The sequence below is a fragment of the Grammomys surdaster genome, unplaced genomic scaffold, assembly GCF_004785775.1.
Source record: "Grammomys surdaster isolate TR1022 unplaced genomic scaffold, NIH_TR_1.0 183, whole genome shotgun sequence".
NCBI classification, from domain to species: domain Eukaryota; kingdom Metazoa; phylum Chordata; class Mammalia; order Rodentia; family Muridae; genus Grammomys; species Grammomys surdaster.
In genome coordinates, this window is record NW_021604628.1 from 284,915 (window position 1) to 303,723 (window position 18,809).

The 18,809-nt window shown below is 51.7% G+C and overlaps 2 protein-coding genes across 2 annotated transcripts in view; both read left to right on the top strand.

Moving 5' to 3' along the window:
* The first annotated feature begins 371 nt into the window (after positions 1–371).
* Positions 372–6,795, top strand: Cdkn1a (cyclin dependent kinase inhibitor 1A). The gene is made up of 3 exons (XM_028767943.1): positions 372–450; positions 5,107–5,560; positions 6,135–6,795. The coding sequence occupies exons 2-3, from the start codon at positions 5,122–5,124 to the stop codon at positions 6,182–6,184; spliced, it is 489 nt and encodes a 162-aa protein (XP_028623776.1). The 5' UTR covers positions 372–450; positions 5,107–5,121; the 3' UTR covers positions 6,185–6,795.
* Positions 6,796–10,099: 3,304 nt separating this feature from the next.
* The window catches only part of Rab44 (RAB44, member RAS oncogene family), a 34,560-nt gene continuing 25,850 nt past the window's right edge, over positions 10,100–18,809 (top strand). The window contains exons 1-2 of the mRNA XM_028767884.1: positions 10,100–10,207; positions 18,236–18,454. Coding sequence (XP_028623717.1) covers positions 18,248–18,454 — 207 coding nt within the window. The 5' untranslated portion in view covers positions 10,100–10,207; positions 18,236–18,247. The remainder of the gene's footprint in view (positions 10,208–18,235; positions 18,455–18,809) is intronic.

The window sequence follows — 18,809 nt, forward strand, 5'->3', positions numbered from 1 at the left end:
CCCGACCCCAGGTTTTTATTTGCTAACGTCAGTGACCTGGAAAAGATTTAATCCTTCCCAGAGTTGGCCAGGGGCAGACTTGTAAACGGTCAGCCCTAACTGTAGTGTTCATAGATGTCCGCGGCTCTGCTGGTGGGCTGTGTGTCAAGCAAACAGCCCAGGTATGGGGGAGGGGAGGGGAGGGCGCGCCCTCTCGCCGCGCGCCCGCCCGGTTCTAGCCGTCTGGCGCGAGTTTAGATTCCCAGAGGGGAGGGCGGGCCAGCGAGTCTCGGGGATGGGTGAAGCAGTGGCTGGTCCAGCCTTCCAGGCGGGCGGGGGGCGGGGCCGATGCTTATAAGAGGGCTGCTCGAAGCCAGTTGCACCAGCCGAGAGGTGTGAGCCGCTGCCTTGTCGCAGTCAAGGGGAACTGGAGCCAGGCGCAGATCCACAGCGATATCGAGACATTCAGAGGTGAGAGCGTCGTGGCAGAGAACAGTGACTCCTCTCCGCAGCTCTGCGCTGAGCCCAGCGGGCGTCCCCAGAAGCGTGTGTGTGTGTGCGTGTGTGTGTGCGCGTGTGTGTGTGTGTGTGTGTGTGTGTGTGTCTGCGGCGATGGATATACCACCGGCGTGTGTATGTGTGTGTATTTGTGTGTGCCCGCCAGAGTCACAGGTGTGTCCGCGGCAGGTGGATGACGGGTGTGGGTCGGAGCGGGTCCCTGGTGGCCGAAGGCTTGGTTACATTGGAGTGTGGCGAGGGTCAGGCTATGTCGCGGACTCGGTATACAGAGTCTGAACTCTAGGACCACGGGTGGCAGTCACTGTCCCAGTCCTTGGAGACCCGGCCCGAGCGATGGCTGGCGGGGATCGGCTACCCGGAGCTCGCTTCTGTTTGCTAGTGCTTCTAGGGATTCCAGGTGCGGCTCGCCAAAGGCGTGAGCATGAAGCCCACGGTGTCCCGAGAGGGGTCAGGGGGTGGCGGTGACAAGCTTCGGGCAAGTCTATCTAGAACCCAGCGCAGAGCGATTCTCCGATCCCATGGGTGCCGCCGCCGGGTCTCCGGCTCTTGTGGACCAGGTGCCCTGTTTCACCGTAGCCACCACCCCGCTGGGCTCTGAGGTCAGCGCGAACTGTGTCCTCCGCCCTCGGGATCGTGCCTGGGCACGTTCTGGAGGACAGGCGAGGAGCTGACTCATTGTGACAAGGAGACCCCGGGCACTGGATTGAGATCAGAATTGCGCCCCAGCTGGGGATGGATCAGTGGCAGCCCAGAAGCCCCTTTTCCTGCCCGGGCACAGCCTTGTTCCTGCCCTGTCCCCTCCCCCGCGCGGCACAGTGACCTATTTGGCGGGCACAGTATGTTCCCAGGGAACCCGGGACACGGGGAGGTCCAGGACGCGGTGTCCGGTCCCCGCTCGGCGGCGCGCCCTCGGGGACAGAGAGTCTGGGCGGACCCTGTTCACTCTGCCAGCCCGGGAAGCGCAAAGGGTCCCACCCACCGCGCCCACCACGACCGGGATCAGTGGCCGTGGGGCGCGAGAGGAGCCCGCACTGTACAGCGGCCGGTATCCCCGTGAGTGAGGCTTACGGGGTGCCGTACATCAGACGCCTCGGGGCGGGGGCTCCCTGACCCAGTACGCACACAGTATAGGAAGGTGACCGGGCTGGGCTGGGCTAAGTGCGCCCACTAGGGCACATCCATTCCTTTTGGAACCCCTGGGGACAAGGGCTACACTTGCACCCTGGTCCTGCGGGAAAGACTTTGGGCTTGGGTTTAGCATTTGGGGGCGCGCTGGCAACTTCTTCTGTCCCCTCCCCTACGTCTCCTTTCAGAGAGGACACTCGAGCGGTTTTTTTTTGTTGTTGTCCTCGCCCTCATCTATTTTTATTTTCCAGGGATCTGACTCATCGCGTGCTTTGGGAGTGGAGATCAAGGTGGAGGGGGCCAGCGCGCTAAGAGCACTTTCTTTGCTCTCGAGTGTGCGTGCGTGTATATATGTGTGTGTGTGTGTGTGTGTGTGTGTGTGTGAGTGCGCGCGCGCGCAGTCTGGTTTCCCATCATAGGCGGGAATTTAGGAAGCCTGGGCTCATCGTGACGTGTTTTGTGGCCCGGGGTCCCCCTCCTTTCCTCTCCTCTCCCCACCCCAGGGTGACGCGCAGCTCCGGTGCCCAAGCAGTTTTGGCGGGCGGGCAGCGCCGGGCAGGAAACTGACTCACCACTCCTTGTTGGCCTACGCGCCGCCTACCGCGCGCCATTTCTTGGGCGCACAGCACCCCCTGCCGGCCGCAGCGAGAACTGCAAGGCCGGCTATGCGCGGGTGGTGCCACCGGCTGTTGCCACACTCCCTGCCCTCCACACACACACCGAGGCTTACAGGGGATTAAAATATGCACGATGGCCAGAGAAGGAAGACATCGCTTCTGTAAAATGAGGGCTTATGATAGGAGTGGTTTTGAGCAGGGTGTGCGAGCGAACTATTTATTGGGAGGCGTGGCCCTTGAGGACAAGGTTAGGGAGCCGGGCCCCTTTAGGGTTCCTGGTCCTATCTTCAGCTCCGAAAAGCTCCTCTTCCCAACAGAGCATTAGCTGAGCTCTCCCTCGTGCCTAAGGTGCATTGGAACATTGAGGGCATTGGTGTCCTGTCTTTCTTCCTCTGGCCTCTGTGAATTACCGTCTGGGGAAGGACACCGAACTTGTTCTTCGACTCAGTTTGTCTGGGTAAATGAGCCAATGAGCCCTGTTTCCTCCACCAATCTGTATTTCCGTATCTATACAGATCTCTGCCACCTCTCTCTGTGTGTGTGAGAGAGAGACAGAGAGACAGAGACAGAGCCAGGGAGAGACAGAGAGAGAAACACATACACACACACACACAGACAAGGTTTTACTATATGGCCCCAGCTAGCCAGTACTATATAGACAGGCTGGCCCGATGGCCTGGAACTTATAGGGATCACCTACCTCTGACTGGAGTGCTGGGTGAAAGGCTCTCCCCATAACAAGGAGCTCAATCTATATTTTAAAAATAACACAAAAAACCAAAACCTTTTCCAAGTGATTCCTCTGGCCATGCCCCTCAAGATGAGAAGAAGAGAGAATGGTTCAAAACTAGAGCAAAAGGGTCTGAATTCAAACCCCCCACTTGTGAGCCCTGTGCCTTTTGGACGCACATTCTGAGCCTTGGTTAGCTCTGCCTAAAACGGATGTGCTATTGATTAACAATAGCTTTGGGTGGCTCACAACTGCAATCCCAGCGCACTGGGGGCTGAGGCAGGAGGATGACCGTGAGTTGCACTAAAGGATGTGACTAGACCCCAAACTCTGTCTGTAGGCAGAAGCCATCTGAGGTTCTGTCCACAGCACCATGAGAATCCTTTTGCAGGCAATGGACATCCGTGTTCATCCTGGGTTTTGTTTGGTTGGTTTTTAGCCTGGCTCTCACTATGCAGACCAGGCTGGCCTTGAATTCACAGACCTTTTGCCTCTGCCTCCTGAGTGCTATGTTTGGGGGATGGGCTGTTTTACTTATTTATTGAAGCCACAATGCTGGCCACATGGCCTATATAGTAGCCAAGGTAGACCCTGAACTTCTTTCCCTGCCTCTGTCTCCAGATTGCTCCGATTACAGGTGTGTACTGCCACACCCAGTTTTTTTTTTTTTTTTTTTGAGACAGGGTTTCTCTGTGTAGCCCTGGCTGTCCTGGAACTCACTCTGTAGACCAGGCTAGCCTCGAACTCTCAAACTCAGAAATCCGCCTGCCTCTGCCTCCCAAGTGCTGGGACTAAAGGCGTGCGCCACCACCGCCCAGCCAGACCCAGTTTTATAGAGAGCGCCTTGTTTGCTAGGCCCGGGGTTTACCATCTGAGCCCCAGCCTCTTCCTACCTTGAATTGTAGTCTGGGTACCGCCTTCGACCCCCTACCTCCCAGCTGTGGGCAAACTCACCCCGAGGTCTTAAGGAGCTGGGGGTGTATTGTGGTAAGAGCCCAGGGCATCTTGCCTCAGGAAGCCACTGGACACACCTTGCAAGCTCAAAGGCTGGAAGGCTGGACTCGTGCTGGAGAGAGCCCAGTCCCTCCTTAGGAGCTGCATCCCCTAGTCTTGGAGTGAGGCCAGAGCAGACAGGATCGGCCACTCAGGTATCCCTCTTTCCTGGAGAGGAGCCAGGTCAACCAGTACCTTTGATTTTTTTTTTTCTTCTGTGCCTGTAAAACGGGTTCCTTGGGCATAGGCTGTAGGCACGTCTGGGACTGGGAGGTGTCTAGACCCCAGATTACCTGATCTGCCTGGCAGGATGTGGCTCAGCTTGGGAGAGAGCCATGGCTGTGCTCCACCCCTTCAAGACTCTCCTCTCCCCCAGGCTACTGCCTGCTGGCATCCGTAGGGAAGGCCTCCAGCCTGTGTAGCACCTGTCAGTGGCAGTCTGGAGGGAGGAGGGTCTGTCAGAACTGGGGGCGGAGAGGTTTGCTTACGGCTTCCATTTCCCAGGGTCGCCTATGCTAATTCCTCCTCAGATAGGGAGCCCAGAGATGTTAAGGTACATATTCTGGGTCGCCCAGCAAAACCTTGATTCTGATCTGGGCAGCCTGGCTCCGGTGTTCCTGTCTCTCTCCCAGGTGACACACCAGCTGCCCGAACATGCTACCACAGCTGCCCTGGCTAAGACTTAAACTGAGGCCGGAGACATGAAGTCACGTTTTAAAACTGGTGCCAAATAGCAGCACCAATGCTGCTATTACGTGTCTTATCCCGAAGTCCAGGTCCCTTTTGATTGGCAGGAAGGCGTTATCACCAAGACAACAGGATAGAGGACTGTTGGGAAACCACCGGACCTTGGCAATTCACACACATTTGGGATGTTCACACTCACAAAGGACACTTTAGCACAAGACATTGATTTTAGCTGATAGTATTCCTGGTGTAAACAGGACGGTGACCCCTGCTTCTGCAATGTACTGGCTTCTGTGGACAACAGCCGTGACCTTGGGGGTGCAGGGCCTGTTGAACTCAACACCCATCTTAGTCTCATGGTGTGGTGGAAAAGCACCTGGGAGGAACAGAGGGAGCTGGGAGATTGCGACTGATGGGGTAGTTTCCATAGTGACCTGGATCCTTCTTGTGTTTCAGCCACAGGTACCAACCATGTCCGACTATGATGATGTCCGACCTGTTCCACACAGGAGTAAAGTGTGCCGGCGTCTCTTCGGTCCCGTGGACAGTGAACAGTTGCGCCGTGATTGCGATGCGCTCATGGCGGGCTGTCTCCAGGAGGCCCGAGAACGGTGGAACTTTGACTTCGTCACTGAGACGCCGCTGGAGGGCAACTTCGTCTGGGAGCCTGTTCGGAGCCTAGGGCTGCCCAAGATCTACCAGAGCCCTGGGTCCCGCGGCCGTGATGACCTGGGAGGGGACAAGAGGCCCAGCACCTCCTCTGCCCTACTGCAGGGGCCAGCTCCGGAGGACCACGTGGCCTTGTCCCTGTCTTGCACTCTGGTGTCTCACGCCCCTGAGCGGCCTGAAGACTCCCCGGGAGGGCCCGGAACATCCCAGGGCCGGAAACGGAGGCAGACCAGCCTGACAGGTAAGGACAGGATTGAGGAAGGAAAGATTATGCAGGACGTCTGGAGATGGAAGGGCCACCTGCTAAGGATCGCCTATGCCAAGAACTTTCCAGCCCTTCCCCAGCACCAAGCCATTCCGTAGGTGGGGGACCTGGGGCTGAGAGGAACAGCTGACTAGCACATGAACCAGGCATTTTTCTCTATACTGACCGGGAAGGCCCAGGATAGTGTGGGGTTTGGCAGTATAGCATTTAGCCTGGAACCAATTAGGGAAGAGCCGGGCCAGCACGTCCACGCTACCTCCTGTACTGTCAACTCAATAAATAAATAAGAAAGGCGAAGGGCAGGAGAGATGGCTCAGAGGATGGGATCACTTACTGCTCTTGTAGAGGGCCTGAGTTCGATTCCCAGCACCGGAACTAACAACTTTCTATAACTAACTCCAAGTGTGAAGGGAATCTAACCTCTCTAGAGCCCTAGCCCTCTGAGGAGGGGGTGTGGCTTTTCCCCACGACTAGCCACGTGTCCCTTTGACTCTGGGGAACGATGTCCTTACCCTCTGCATCTGGCCTGACATCTGTTCTCTCTCCACAGATTTCTACCACTCCAAGCGCAGATTGGTCTTCTCCAAGAGAAAGCCCTGAAGTGCCCCACGGGAGCCTCGCCCTCTTCTGCTGTGGGCCAGGAGGCCTCTTCCCCGTCTTCTACCTTAACCCTTATTCTGTGTGTCTTAATTATTATTTGTGTTTAATTTAAACTTCTTCTGTATATACTCTGCCTGCCCTCTCCCAGTCTCCAAACTTAAGAGTTATTTAAACAAACAAACAAACAAACAAACAAACCTAAATTAGTAGGACGCTAGGCCCCCTTAGTGCTGGGGATTTTTATTATGTAGACTATTATTTAAGCCCTTCTTAACCCAACCTCTGTGTTTCCTATCCTGGAGGGAAGGTTGCACTGTCTTCATGCCTTCGGCATCCATCTCTCTCCTAACATACCCCCTCCACTCCCTGCCTGGTTCCTTGCCACTTCTTCCCTGGGGGTGATCCTCAGACCTGAATAGCACTTTGGACAACTGAGTAGGACTTCGGGGTCTCCTTCTCACCTCTAAGGCCAGCTAGGATGACAGTGAAGCAGTCACAGCCTAGACCAAGGATACCCAACCGTAATATCCTGACCCTTGACATGGTCCCTACTCTGGGTTTCCTCTGCCACTCCTGGGGAGCCCTCCTGCCCTGTGGGTCTCTGCCAGCTGCCCCTCTAGTTTTTTTTTTTTTTTTTTTTTTTTTTTTTGGTTTTTCGAGACAGGGTTTCTCTGTGTAGCCCTGGCTGTCCTGGAACTCACTCTGTAGACCAGGCTGGCCTCGAACTCAGAAATCCACCTGCCTCTGCCTCCCAAGTGCTGGGATTAAAGGCGTGCGCCACCACCGCCCGGCTGCCCCTCTAGTTTTGAGGGTCAATCTGGTGATCTGCTGCTCTACCCTCCTCACTTCCCTCCCCTCCCCCAGGTCGGCAGGATCTCTCGGCACTTGCCCCACGGCTCACTGGACTGGAAGGGAGCGGGTACACAGGGTACACTAAGCGGGGTTCCCTGGTACTACCTCTGGCAGCTCCAGTGGCAACCATCTTCCTTGTGGGTCTAGGGTGGGTCCTTGGTAGTGAGACAGGCCTCCTAGAGCATCCTGTGTGTATGGTGTATGATGGGAGGGGTGGACTTATCTGGGATGCGGACCCCAGCTGGGGTCCTCAGTGACTTCTCCCATTTCTTAGGAGCAGTTGTACAAGGAGCCAGGCCAAGGCGGTGCCTGGGGGACTAAGGGAGCTAACAGGACACTGAGGAGTGGCTGATCCTTTCCCAGTGTTGAATACTGAGCCCCTGTGGGTGTTGAAGCACTTAGTGGGTCTAACCCCAACCCCAAACACCCCTGTTTCTGTAACATCCTGATCTGGACTGTTTACCCTCAGCCCCAAGAACATATATTTTGGCTCCCTCTCTGTCTCCACTCAGATTGTAAACCTCCCACAGGCAGGGACCACACCCTGCATTGTCCCAAGTCTTCACACCCTACCCCAAAGCTGGTGCTCAATAAATATTTTGAGATGATTTGTAACGTCTTGTCATTAGATAAAATGGGGGAGGGGAGTGTTTGGAACCGGCTGTTTGCTCTGTTTGCACCCACCCCGGGGTGTGTGTGTCTGTGTGTGTCTACAAGTGTACACACATGCAATGATTTTTCTCCCAGTGATGGGACTTGAACCTAAGTCCTTGAGCAAGCTAGGCAAGAACTCCACCACTGAGTTGTAGCCCTGGTCCTTTGTTTTCATTTTGAGACGAAATTTGTAGGGTGTGGTTTTTTTTTTCTGTTAAAAAAACAAAAAACGTTTTTATCTTCAATTTAGTTAAACAGAAATAGTTCACACAAACACGGGCTATACAGCATGCATCTCTCCTAGGGGTTCTGTCTCCAACTCGGTCAGAATTGGCGGCAAGCATCTTTATCCTTTGAGCCCACGGTCCTCATAGGAACTACACCCTCTTTGTGGTCCAGGAAGCCACCTCCCCATCTTCTGCCTTAGCCTTCTCTCTGTATGTCTTATTACAACAAATTATTAATAAAAAATTATTTATGTTTTAAACTTCTGTATGTACTCTGCCTGGCCTTTCCCAGTCTCCAACCTCCAGTCTCTCACTGGCCCCAGAAAGATTTCAATTTAATTTTTAGAAAAAAAAAAATGTAGCTTTCTAGTCCTCGACAGCTTACACGTGTGTATAATGAGGTTTAGTCTCTTTTAGTCTGTGTTACTTAAACTAGGCTTGAACTTGGAGCCGTGCTTCAGCCTTCCTGGGGTTTCAGGACCCTGACACCCGAGCCAGCTTTAGAATTAAAACCATTTTCTGAGCCAGTTGGATGGTGTTTGTTAATAGGCTGGGCTACCTGATTTCCTTCCCTGGAAATCACAGGGTGGAAGGACAGTTTGATTTATACATTCTGTCCTCTAACTTCTACATGTATGTATGTATACAGGCATGTGCTCATACATATACACACAATAAATATGTACTGGATAGGTTTTCCGTTTGTCTTGTTTCGTTTTCAAGATCTAGTTTCTCTGTGTAGTCCTGGCTTTCCTGGAACTCACTCTGTAGACCAGGCTGGCCTTGAACACGGAGATCCACCTGCCTCTGTCCCCCAAGTGCTGGGATTAAAGGCTTGGGACACCACACTGAGTTTTATACAAGCTAAAAAAAGGAAAGTCATTTGAGAGGAGGCAACCTCAAGTAAGAAAAAACACCCCCATAAGATCAGGCTGTGGGTGAGCCTGTAAACCAGTGTTTCCAAGTGCTGCGACCCCTGAACACAGTTCCTCCTGTTGTGCTGACCCCCAACCATAGAATTATTTCCGTTGCTACTTCGGAACTGTAATTTTGCTATTGTTATGAATCAAAATGCAAATGTCTGTGTTTTCTGATAGTCTTAGATGACCCCCATGAAAAACTCGCTCCATACCCCGCAAAGGGACTGTGTGTGACCCACAGGGTGAAAACCACAGCTGTAGAACATTTCCTTAATTAGTGATCGATTTCGGGAGGGCCCAGCTCATTGTGGGTGGTGCAATCCCCTGGGCTGGTGGTCCCAGGTTCTACCAGAAAGCAGGCTGAGCAAAGCTGTGGGAAGCAAGCCAGTAAGCAGCACCTTCCAAGGCCTCTGCATCAGCTCCTGCCTCCAGGTTCCTACCTGATTGAGTTCCTGTCCTGACTTCTTTCTGTGGAAATGTAAGCTGAATAAACCCTTTCTTCTCCAAGTTGTTTTGGTCATGGTGTTTATCACAGTACTAGAGACCCTGACTAGGAGAAAATAAATATAAAAATATTAAATGTAACTTGGTTTTGTTTCTTTTTTATTTTATGGGTATGAGTGTTTGCCTGCATGTATACCTGTGCACATGTATGTGCTTGGTGTGGGCAGAGGTCAGAAGAGGACGTCAGATCCCCTTGAACTGGTATTTCAGGTGGTCGTGCACTGCCACCTGGGTGCTGGGAACTCAACCCAGTCCTCTGCAAGAACAAGTGCTCTCAACTGCAGAGCCATCTCTCCAGCTCCTCTGGTCTTTTGAGACAGGGTCTCACTATGGTAGCCTAAGCTGGTGTCCAATTGGTTATGTAGCCAAGGCTGGCCGTAAACTCTGATCCTCCTGCCTAGCTATCTTAGATGGTTTGTACCATTTGAACAACTTTCAGGGTTATCTCTATTTCACAGATGTAAAAAAAATTCCCCTCAAAACCAGGTTCAAGGTCACTCCCGAGGGGAGTGTCAGAGTCCTAAGAACCATCATGAGGCCTGCAGGTCACACAGCCTACTTGATAAGCCGGAAAAGGGAAGTGGTAAGGATTCTAAGTAGGGACTCGAGGACCAACCGTGTTACGATGAAATCTTTGACGTAACCCAGGCTTTCTCAATATTCAGGAAACGGCTGCCCAGATGCTATCTGGTCCCCATCTCCTGTGGCCCTGCTGCCCACCCAAGCTCCTGGTAGACATATTTTGGAACTGGCAGCTGGAGGAGGGGACCCAGGGTGTTCTCTCCACCACACCTCAGAACAAAGAGTGTCTGTGTCAGCGTTTACCACACTGTGACGGGAGATCACACAGCTCTGAGGAACTGAAAGTGAGTCTGGAAGCTTTGTTAGCTATTATCATTCTTTCTTTCTTTTTTCTTTTCTTTTTTTCTTTTTTTTTCCATTGATTTATTTATTTTAAAATCCTGATTTTATTCCCCTCCTGGTCCACCCTCCAACTGTTCCATATTTCATACCTCCTCCCTGCCTGCCTCCCCCATCTCCATGAGGATGTCTCCACCCCCCACCCACACCCGACCAGACCTCTAAACTCCCTGGGGCCTCCAGTATTTCTCAGTTTTAATTCTCATTCCCTGGCTTGCAGGATACCTTCTATCAAATGGTGGAAAGAGGCTCCCTTGAGTTGTCCTCTGACTCCATGAGCCAAACCGTGATTTGCACATGCGCACAGTGGCATGTCCCCAAGGCTCTGGGGCCAACTACACTGTAGAAGGAGAGAACTGACTCTTGCAAGTTGCCCTTTGACCTCCACATATGAACTGCCTGCAGCATGCACATGCATTCCCTCCCACATCCTCCACCCCTCCACACACATACACACACCTACACACAAATATTTACATGCACAAAATAAATAGTAAGTGTAATATATCTTTTTTCTCTTTTTGGTTTTTCTTTCTTTCTTTCTTTCTTTCTTTCTTTCTTTCTTTCTTTTTTTTTTTTTTTTTTTTTTTTTTTTTTTGGTTTTCCGAGACAGGGTTTCTCTGTGTAGCCCTGGCTGTCCTGGAATTCACTCTGTAGACCAGGCTGGCCTTGAACTCAGAAATCCGCCTGTCTCTGCCTCCCAAGTGCTGGGATTAAAGGCTTGCACCACCACTGCCCGGCTTCTTTTTGTTTTTTCAAGGAGTTTCTCTGTGTAGCCCTGCCTGCCATGGAACTCACTATGTAGACCAAGCTGGCCTCGAACTCACAGAGATCCACCTGCCTCTGCCTGGTATTAAGCGCTGGTATTAAGGGCCTGTGCCACCCCCTCCCACACACAATAAATGTAATAATTTTTTAAAAAATGTCTAAAACTTAAATCTACCTGGGATAATTATGGAATTTAAGTGCTCTGGCTTTTGTGGCCCTAACCCATCCTCCTAAGGGTTAATTCAATACATAATCTCTTCACTTACATGAAATGGTGTCTTTATCATTCATGAAGTTCTTAACATATACTTGAGTGTATTGTTATCTATTTTCTACTTCCTCTTTCTTTCTTTTTCTTTCTTTCTTTTTTTTTTGTTTTTCGAGACGATTTCTCTGTGTAGCCCTGGCTGTCCTGGAACTCACTCTGTAGACCAGGCTGGCCTTGAACTTAGAAATCTGTCTGCCTCTGCCTCCTAAGTGCCGGGACTAAAGGCGTGTGCCACCACCGCCCGGCTTTCTTTCTTTCTTTCTTTCTTTCTTTCTTTCTTTCTTTCTTTCTTTCTCTCTTTCTTTCTTTTCTCTGAGACAAAGCCTAACCACATAGCCCAGGCTGGCTCTGAACTCAGATCCCCCTGTGTTACTCAAGATTCCAAGTGTTAGGGTAGCATCCGTGCAGCACCACGCCTGGCTCATTCCTGTCCCACTCCATAGCATCCTTGATCTGTCTTCATGCTCTGGTGCCATGCTGTTCTCATGATTGTTGTTCTGCAATATATTTTGATATTAGCTTAGTCTGTTTCCTAAGAAGGGAGTTTGCTGCAAGCCTCCCCTCCTGGTCAAATATGCTGTCCTTGAGTGAGGATCTGAGGTGAGAGAGGTATCTTAGTTAGGGTTTTACTGCTGTGAACAGACACCATGACCAAGGCAACTCTTATAAGGACAACATTTAATTGGGGCTGACTTACAGGTTCAGAGGTTCAGTCCATTATTATCAAGGTGGGAAAATGGCAGCATCCAGGCAGGCATGGTGCAGGAGGAGCTGAGAGTTCTACATCTTCATCTGAAGGCTGCTAGCAGAATACTGGCTTCCAGGAAGCTAGGATGAGGGTCTTAAAGCCCACACCTATAGTGACACACCTACACCAACAAGGCCACACCCACTCCAACAAGGCCACGTCTACTTCAACAGAGCCACACTTTCTAATAGCGCCACTCCCTGGGCCCAGCATATACAAACCATCACAGGTAGTATTGTCCTCCTGTGGCATTTTCTGCACCAGTTGTAGCCACAGAGGTTTCTCTTGACCCTCCTACTGGACTGAGGATGCTCTGGCCTTGTTATTACAGGCTGAGTGTGGTGCGTTGCATGCACATACACACACACACACACACACACACACACACACACACACACACACACACTGCCTTTCCTCAGAACCCCTCCCCAGTCCCAACTTTCTGCTACAATTCCAGGATCCAGGGCATCAGTCAAGACTTAAAAGATGCAGCCAGGGCCCCTTTCCACGGGAAGTTCCCTAGATGAACACAGGAGATCGGGCAGCCAGGGAGCGGAAAGGGGCGATTGGGCAAGAGACAAGACTGTTGACAGTTGCAGAGTGTGTGGGCTCTGTGGGCAGCAGACAGTGACCTCCTCACAGGTCCGGGAGCACCAGACTGCAAACAGTGGCCTCTGAGAGGTGGGAGCCGCCCCAGCGGGCAATACTGCTGCTTGGAGGGGCTGGGAGGGATAGTATGGGCCCCATGCAGTTTCTTTTCCTTCCTTCCTTCCTTTCTTCCTTCCTTCCTTCCTTCCTTCCTTCCTTCCTTCCTTCCTTTGAGACGGGGGTCTCTCTATGTACCCCAGGCTGGCCTTGAACTCACAGAGTTCCACAAGACTCTGCCTCCTAAATTCTGGGATTAAAGGTATATACAGCTAAACTACATTTTTTTCTTTTTTTTGAGATGGGGTCTTATGTAGCCCAGGGTGGCCCTAAACTCACTATACAGCCAAAGACGACCTTGAACCCTTGATCTTCCCACTTCCCTCTCCAGGATGCTGGGGTCATACCTCAAAGCCCAACTCCCACCTAGCGTCTGTGTCTGGGGAGTGCAAATTGAGCTTTGCGACTTCCGTGCTGTCTGACAGAGAGGCCTGGGCTGTGTGTGTTACCTCCTGTGAGTGAGAGGTAGCCTGTGGACTTGTGAGACTGGGCAAGTCTTCTGGCTTCTTAGAGACTCAGTTTCTCTATCTGTTAGTGAGTAAAGCTGGGGAGAGGACAGGCCCCAGGGACTAGGTGGCTCTCGGGGACATTGGCCGTGACAGTGGTTGGCCTTTCCCAAGGTAAGTTTCACGCTGGGCTGACCTAGTTTCTTACCCCTCTGTGATGAGATGGTAGGGATGGGATTTCCTACAGGCTCTGGCAGATGTCAGGTTGTGGTCCTACTGTGTTGTGGTCCTACTGTGTCCTCTGCTCTTCATTCTTTCTCTCCAATTCTTCATGGGAAGCCTTGGGGCCCTTGTTCTATTAGCTAAACTCCATGACTGTCCCACCGTGGTGAACCATATCTTGGTGGCTAGCAGCGGGCTCATTGGCTTACAAATTTGCTCCAGGGGAGGGGAGGGGTGTGGGCGCTGTTTCTTTTACTGGCTGTGAGGGCCTTTTGTTGTGTAGGGTGCATAGGAGAATGCATCAGAAACAGGGGCATGAGGCTGGAGGGTGCCCTGCAGCTGACCTGAGGGGTCTGGTGCTGGCTTGGGGTGACTACAGAGGGGTCTTTTGGAGTCACCAAGTGAAGGGTAAGGGTATTGTCTGGGAACTGAGTGTCTGTGGGAGAGAGAGAGAGAGAGAGAGAGAGAGAGAGAGAGAGAGAGAGAGACTTTCATAGACTCACCAAAGAAGGTCCCCACTGTCTCTCAGTGGCCATTCCTGCCCATGACTAACTTAGGACATGTTGTTAGGGAATGAAGGTCAGTGACTGACAGCAACGTCCTGACCTGGGGTGACCAGTCAGACTTGGAGGTCTCGCTCACTTCAGGGTATGCATGAATCCCTTCCATGGACGTCCTGATGGTCTAGACACTGAGGTCCTTGCCTGGTGGAGCTGAGAGTGGTGACCTTAGGTGCCACTTTCCTACAAGCGGTGACCCTAGGTGCCACTTTCCTATGAGCGGTGACCCTAGGTGCCGCTTTCCTATGAAATTCCAAGGGACTGCAGGACACTGCAGAGAAGGGTGCCCCACATTCTAAGAGCTTGTTTTGGGATTTGAACTCCTCTGACTGTGAAGGCCCAGCTGGCAATGCTTAGACTTCTCATGAGAGCTCTCCCCAGGATGGGCTCTGGAGGTTCCTTACTGCAGGGAGCCTCATCTGGCCAGTTCTGTGCCCCAATCGGTTCACAGGAAGTATATGGTGACTCCCTGACTTTCTGAGCTCAGGGCCAGCCCTTGCTGCCCCGGAAGCACAACTGGCCTACATCTGGACAGCTATGAAGTCTTTGTCCCACCCAGGGCTGCTTCTCTGGTATGTCTGTCCCCTTCCCTGCAGTGTCATGGCTCCAGAAACAGCCCTGTGGAGGTCCGTCCTGGATGAGACAGGCAGCCAGTTTCAAGGAGACTCCTTCAGTTTCTGGTTGGCTCTGTGTGGATCCCAGATGTTACTTGAACTATTTTGAACCTCATGCCCATCAGTGACATCACCACTGTTGTCAATTCGGCTTTTACCCAGCAGTCCCTGGGGGCCAGATACCGTGCTTGGTCAAGGCCAACAAATATTTGCTAATCGCCAGCTGTATGCCAAGCACTGGTTTATAGTTCAGTAAAAGGAGATTCGAATTTGCAGGATAAACGAGTCGAAGATGTTTCTGAGAATGGAAATTAAGAGAAAGTGGAACCGGAAAGGGGGTACACCTTGCTGGGGGTGGCGTGGTTTCAACTTTAATTATCTTGCTTGAGCCTCACATGGTTCTGGTGGTAGATGTTATTCTGATTTTTTTGTTTTTCGTTATCTTGTGTGTGAGTGTGTGTGTGTCTGTGGAGCACGTGTGTGTGTGTAAGTGTGGGAGTGTGTGTCTCTGTGTGTGATCGTGTGAGTGTGTGTGTGAGAGAGCATGTAGGAGCATGTGTGAGTGTGTCTGTGAGTGTGCAAGTCTGTGACTGTGTATGAGTGTATGTGAGTGTGTGAGCGTGTATGAGCATGTCAGTGAGTGTGGGTATGAGTGTGGGTGAGAGCATGTGTGAGCGTGTATGAGTGTGTGAGTGAGAGTGTGGGTGTGAGTGTGGGTGAAAGCATGTGTGAGCATGTATGAGTGTGTGCGTGAGTGTGTGTGAGCTTGTGTGACTGTATATGAGTGTGAGTGTGTATGTGTGTGTGCGGTAAACATGTGTGAGTGTATGTGAGTGTGAGCATGTGTGTGTGAGTGAGCATACGGTATGTAAGTATGTACGAGTGTGTGTGTGAGATCATTTGTGTGTGAGTATGAGTGTGTGTATGAGAGAGAAGCGAGGTCTCCGTAGAACAGGCTGATCTTGAATGCACTGTGGTCTCCCCGTCTCAATCTCCTCAGGGATTATTGGCAGACATCACCACACCCAGATACTTGTCTGCTTCTAGTGAGGAAACCCAGGCACTGAGAGGGTGAGCGAGTTGCCTGAGGCTGCCTTGCTGGAGAGGTCCAGGAGGGAAAGAAGAGCTGCACCCTACTTCAGAGCATTCTGACGTCACTCTCCCTGTGGAGACCCCCTTGCCCTCATCTACAGATCTCTGCTGGTAGCCACCCTCAGCAGGTCTCTCCTTAACTGTATGAAAACTTGTGTCCCCCTAACAGCCATGGAGGGTCCTATGGCCACGGAGGGAGGGGCTTTTCCCTTAGGGAGATGTCGTAGGGAGATGAACAGTGGCTTTCTGGGTGCGAGTGGATGTGGCCAAGGGGGGGCACATGCCTCATCACTGTTTGGAACAGGACAGGGGTGACACATGTGGAAAATACTGGTGACATTCAGGTGTTCACCTGCTTACCCCCCATCCTTGGGTCAGAGGCACGCAGTCCTTTCTGACTTTGTTATGAGGTGCCAGGTGTTTGAAGTCAGGACCTCAGGTCTGTACAGCCGGCAGGCGCTCTCCTCAGCTCTGGCCTCTTGAGGGATGAAGTAGCAGGCGTGTGCGTCTGCACCTGACTCCAATCCCTCCCTTCCCCTCCCTTTTTGGCTGGGGAACCCAGGTGGAGATTGTATATTGTCTGTAAGTCCGTTTCTCTTTAGTCTCTGAAATGGGTCTTACCTTTTACGTTTGCTTGAGTACCTTGCTTCCTTTTCTCTCTCTCTCTCTCTCTCTCTCTCTCTCTCTCTTTCTTTCTTTCTTTCTTCTTTTTTTTTTTAAAACCAGTATTAGTGTGTGCTGTGACTGTCCTTTGGTAGGAAGAGGCCCAGAGATGCTAGATCTGCTGCTGCCTGCAGTGTAAGACTGGACACACACATATACACACACACGCACACACACACACCCGAAAGAGAGAGAGAGAGAGAGAGAGAGAGAGAGAGAGAGAGAGAGAGAACTAGCACATTTTCATTAAAGTTTTGAACTCTACAGAGTGTGGGGTTGCCTCCCCTGAACCCTGTGCTGCTGTAGGGGATGGGGTGGGGGGAGTGCTCATCTCGGGGGAGGATCTGCCACTGTCTCCTGTCCCCTGGATTGGCCACCATCCCTGCAGCAGACCCTCTGAGCTCCTCTCAGCCTGTCTGTGACTTTTGTCTCCAACAGAGGTAGCCTTCCATTTTGAGCTCAGATGGAATCTGCTTCCCCTTTCTTTTCTAACCTTCCAATCCTTCTGCAAATCCTATACTCTTCCTCAAATAACACCAGCCTCCTCTAGACTCCGCTCATGTCCTGACACCTGGGTATCAGCATCCCCCACCTCACTAAAGCAAGGGGCCCAGCCTTCGGCTCCAGCTGGAGGCATGAGGGTGCCTGCAGAGAGGGACTGGAGAGGGCTGGGGATGGAAGGCGGTAGCTAGATGGGGAAGTGTGGGGCTTTGGGATGAGGGAACCAGGATGGGAGGAAATATGTTCAGTGAACCATCAGTGGGTCTCTGGTGGTTCCCACAAGCCATGAGGACATGAGGAATGGAGGAAGAAGGGTCTGTGTCATGTAGGCCCTAAGAACGGTGAGGCAGCGACACTTCCATTTGTGTCAAAGAGAGAAATAAGAGCTGAGGATCAGTGCCTGGGACCAGAGTTCAAATCTGCAGCATGTATGTTCAAGCCAGACATGGCCACATGTGCCCATGACCTTGACACTGTGAGCCCCCCCCCTCCCCCCCCCCCCCCCAGTAACAGAAGATCCCTAGCCAGTTCTAGGTTCTTTGAAAGACCCTGTCTCAATGGAGTAAGGCAGACAGTGAGAATAGGGCATGTTGTGTCCTCCTCCTCTGGCTTCTGAGAAAACACATGCACACACACATACACACACACACACCCCATATATGCACACATATATATATATACACCTATATAGATATACACATATATACATATACACATATACATACATACACAAACACACATATCCACACATACATATATACACACACATGTGTACACAAATATATACACATATATACACATAAACACGTACAGGTATACATGCATACAAATGTACACACATACATACACACGTGTGTATATACATACACACAAATACATACACATGCACACATAACATACCACACGTAATACATACACACACATGTTCACACACAGTGTGTTGAGAGCAGGGAAAGATGGAGGGATGAGGCTGAGGCGCTAACAGCAGACGTTCAGATCAGTTACTCTGACGCTGGGGGCAGTGAGGACCTGAGCTGGAGGGAGGACAGCAGGACATGTCCAGGAGTAATTCCTGCCTCCAGACAGCAAAATCCCAAAGACTCAAGGCAGGACCTCCCTGTCCCGTGTTCCTTTCTGCAGCCATCAGTGAGGGCTTTGAGACCTGCACAGAGACCCGCAGGAGTTAAGCGAGGAGCTCAGAAGCCGTGGGGAAGTGAAGGGGATCTTCCACAGGGCAGGGGCCTGAGCAGACGGATGTGGACCAGGCCATGCAGGGTCAGCCACGAAGGATGGGACGCTGGCTGTGCTCCGCAGCTGGGTACGGTTATGGATTCAGTGCATTCTCAGTATTCAGTGGCCCATCACCCTCTTCTCCTCTGTCCCCAGGTCTGAGGCACCATGGAGAAAGGAAAGGGAGTGTCCAGAAAAGGTCGGAAGCTGGCATCCAGCCGCCGGAGGCAGGCACGAGAGCCCGCTGACGGTCAGGATGCCCCCGCGGCCCCGGAGGCTGAGTCCTGGCCCTCTGACGCTGATGCGGAGCTTCAGGGCTTTTTCCAGGACTGCGGAGCCAAGGAGAGGGGCTTTGTCACCCGGGAGGATCTGGCGGTGAGCACAGGGCCCTGGGATCACACCTGGAATCCCTTTTGTGCAGATTCTTGAATTTTCCTATTCTAACCAAGGCTAAGCTTGTTTGCTTATTCCTTCCTGCATCCAAATTCACTCTCAGAAAGTATTAAGAGTTTGTTTATACCCACACATAGGTGACTGATGAGGCTTAATATATTACCCTTTCCTAGAAACATTTGCAATTTAACAAAGGAGAGAACTTTGTGCCCCAGAGGTAACTCAAATATGGTGCTGTGTGAGTGTATTTAAAGACGACTTCTTCCTCTTCTTCCTCTTCTTCCTCCTCCTCTTCTTCTTCTTCTTCTTCTTCTTCTTCTTCTTCTTCTTCTTCTTC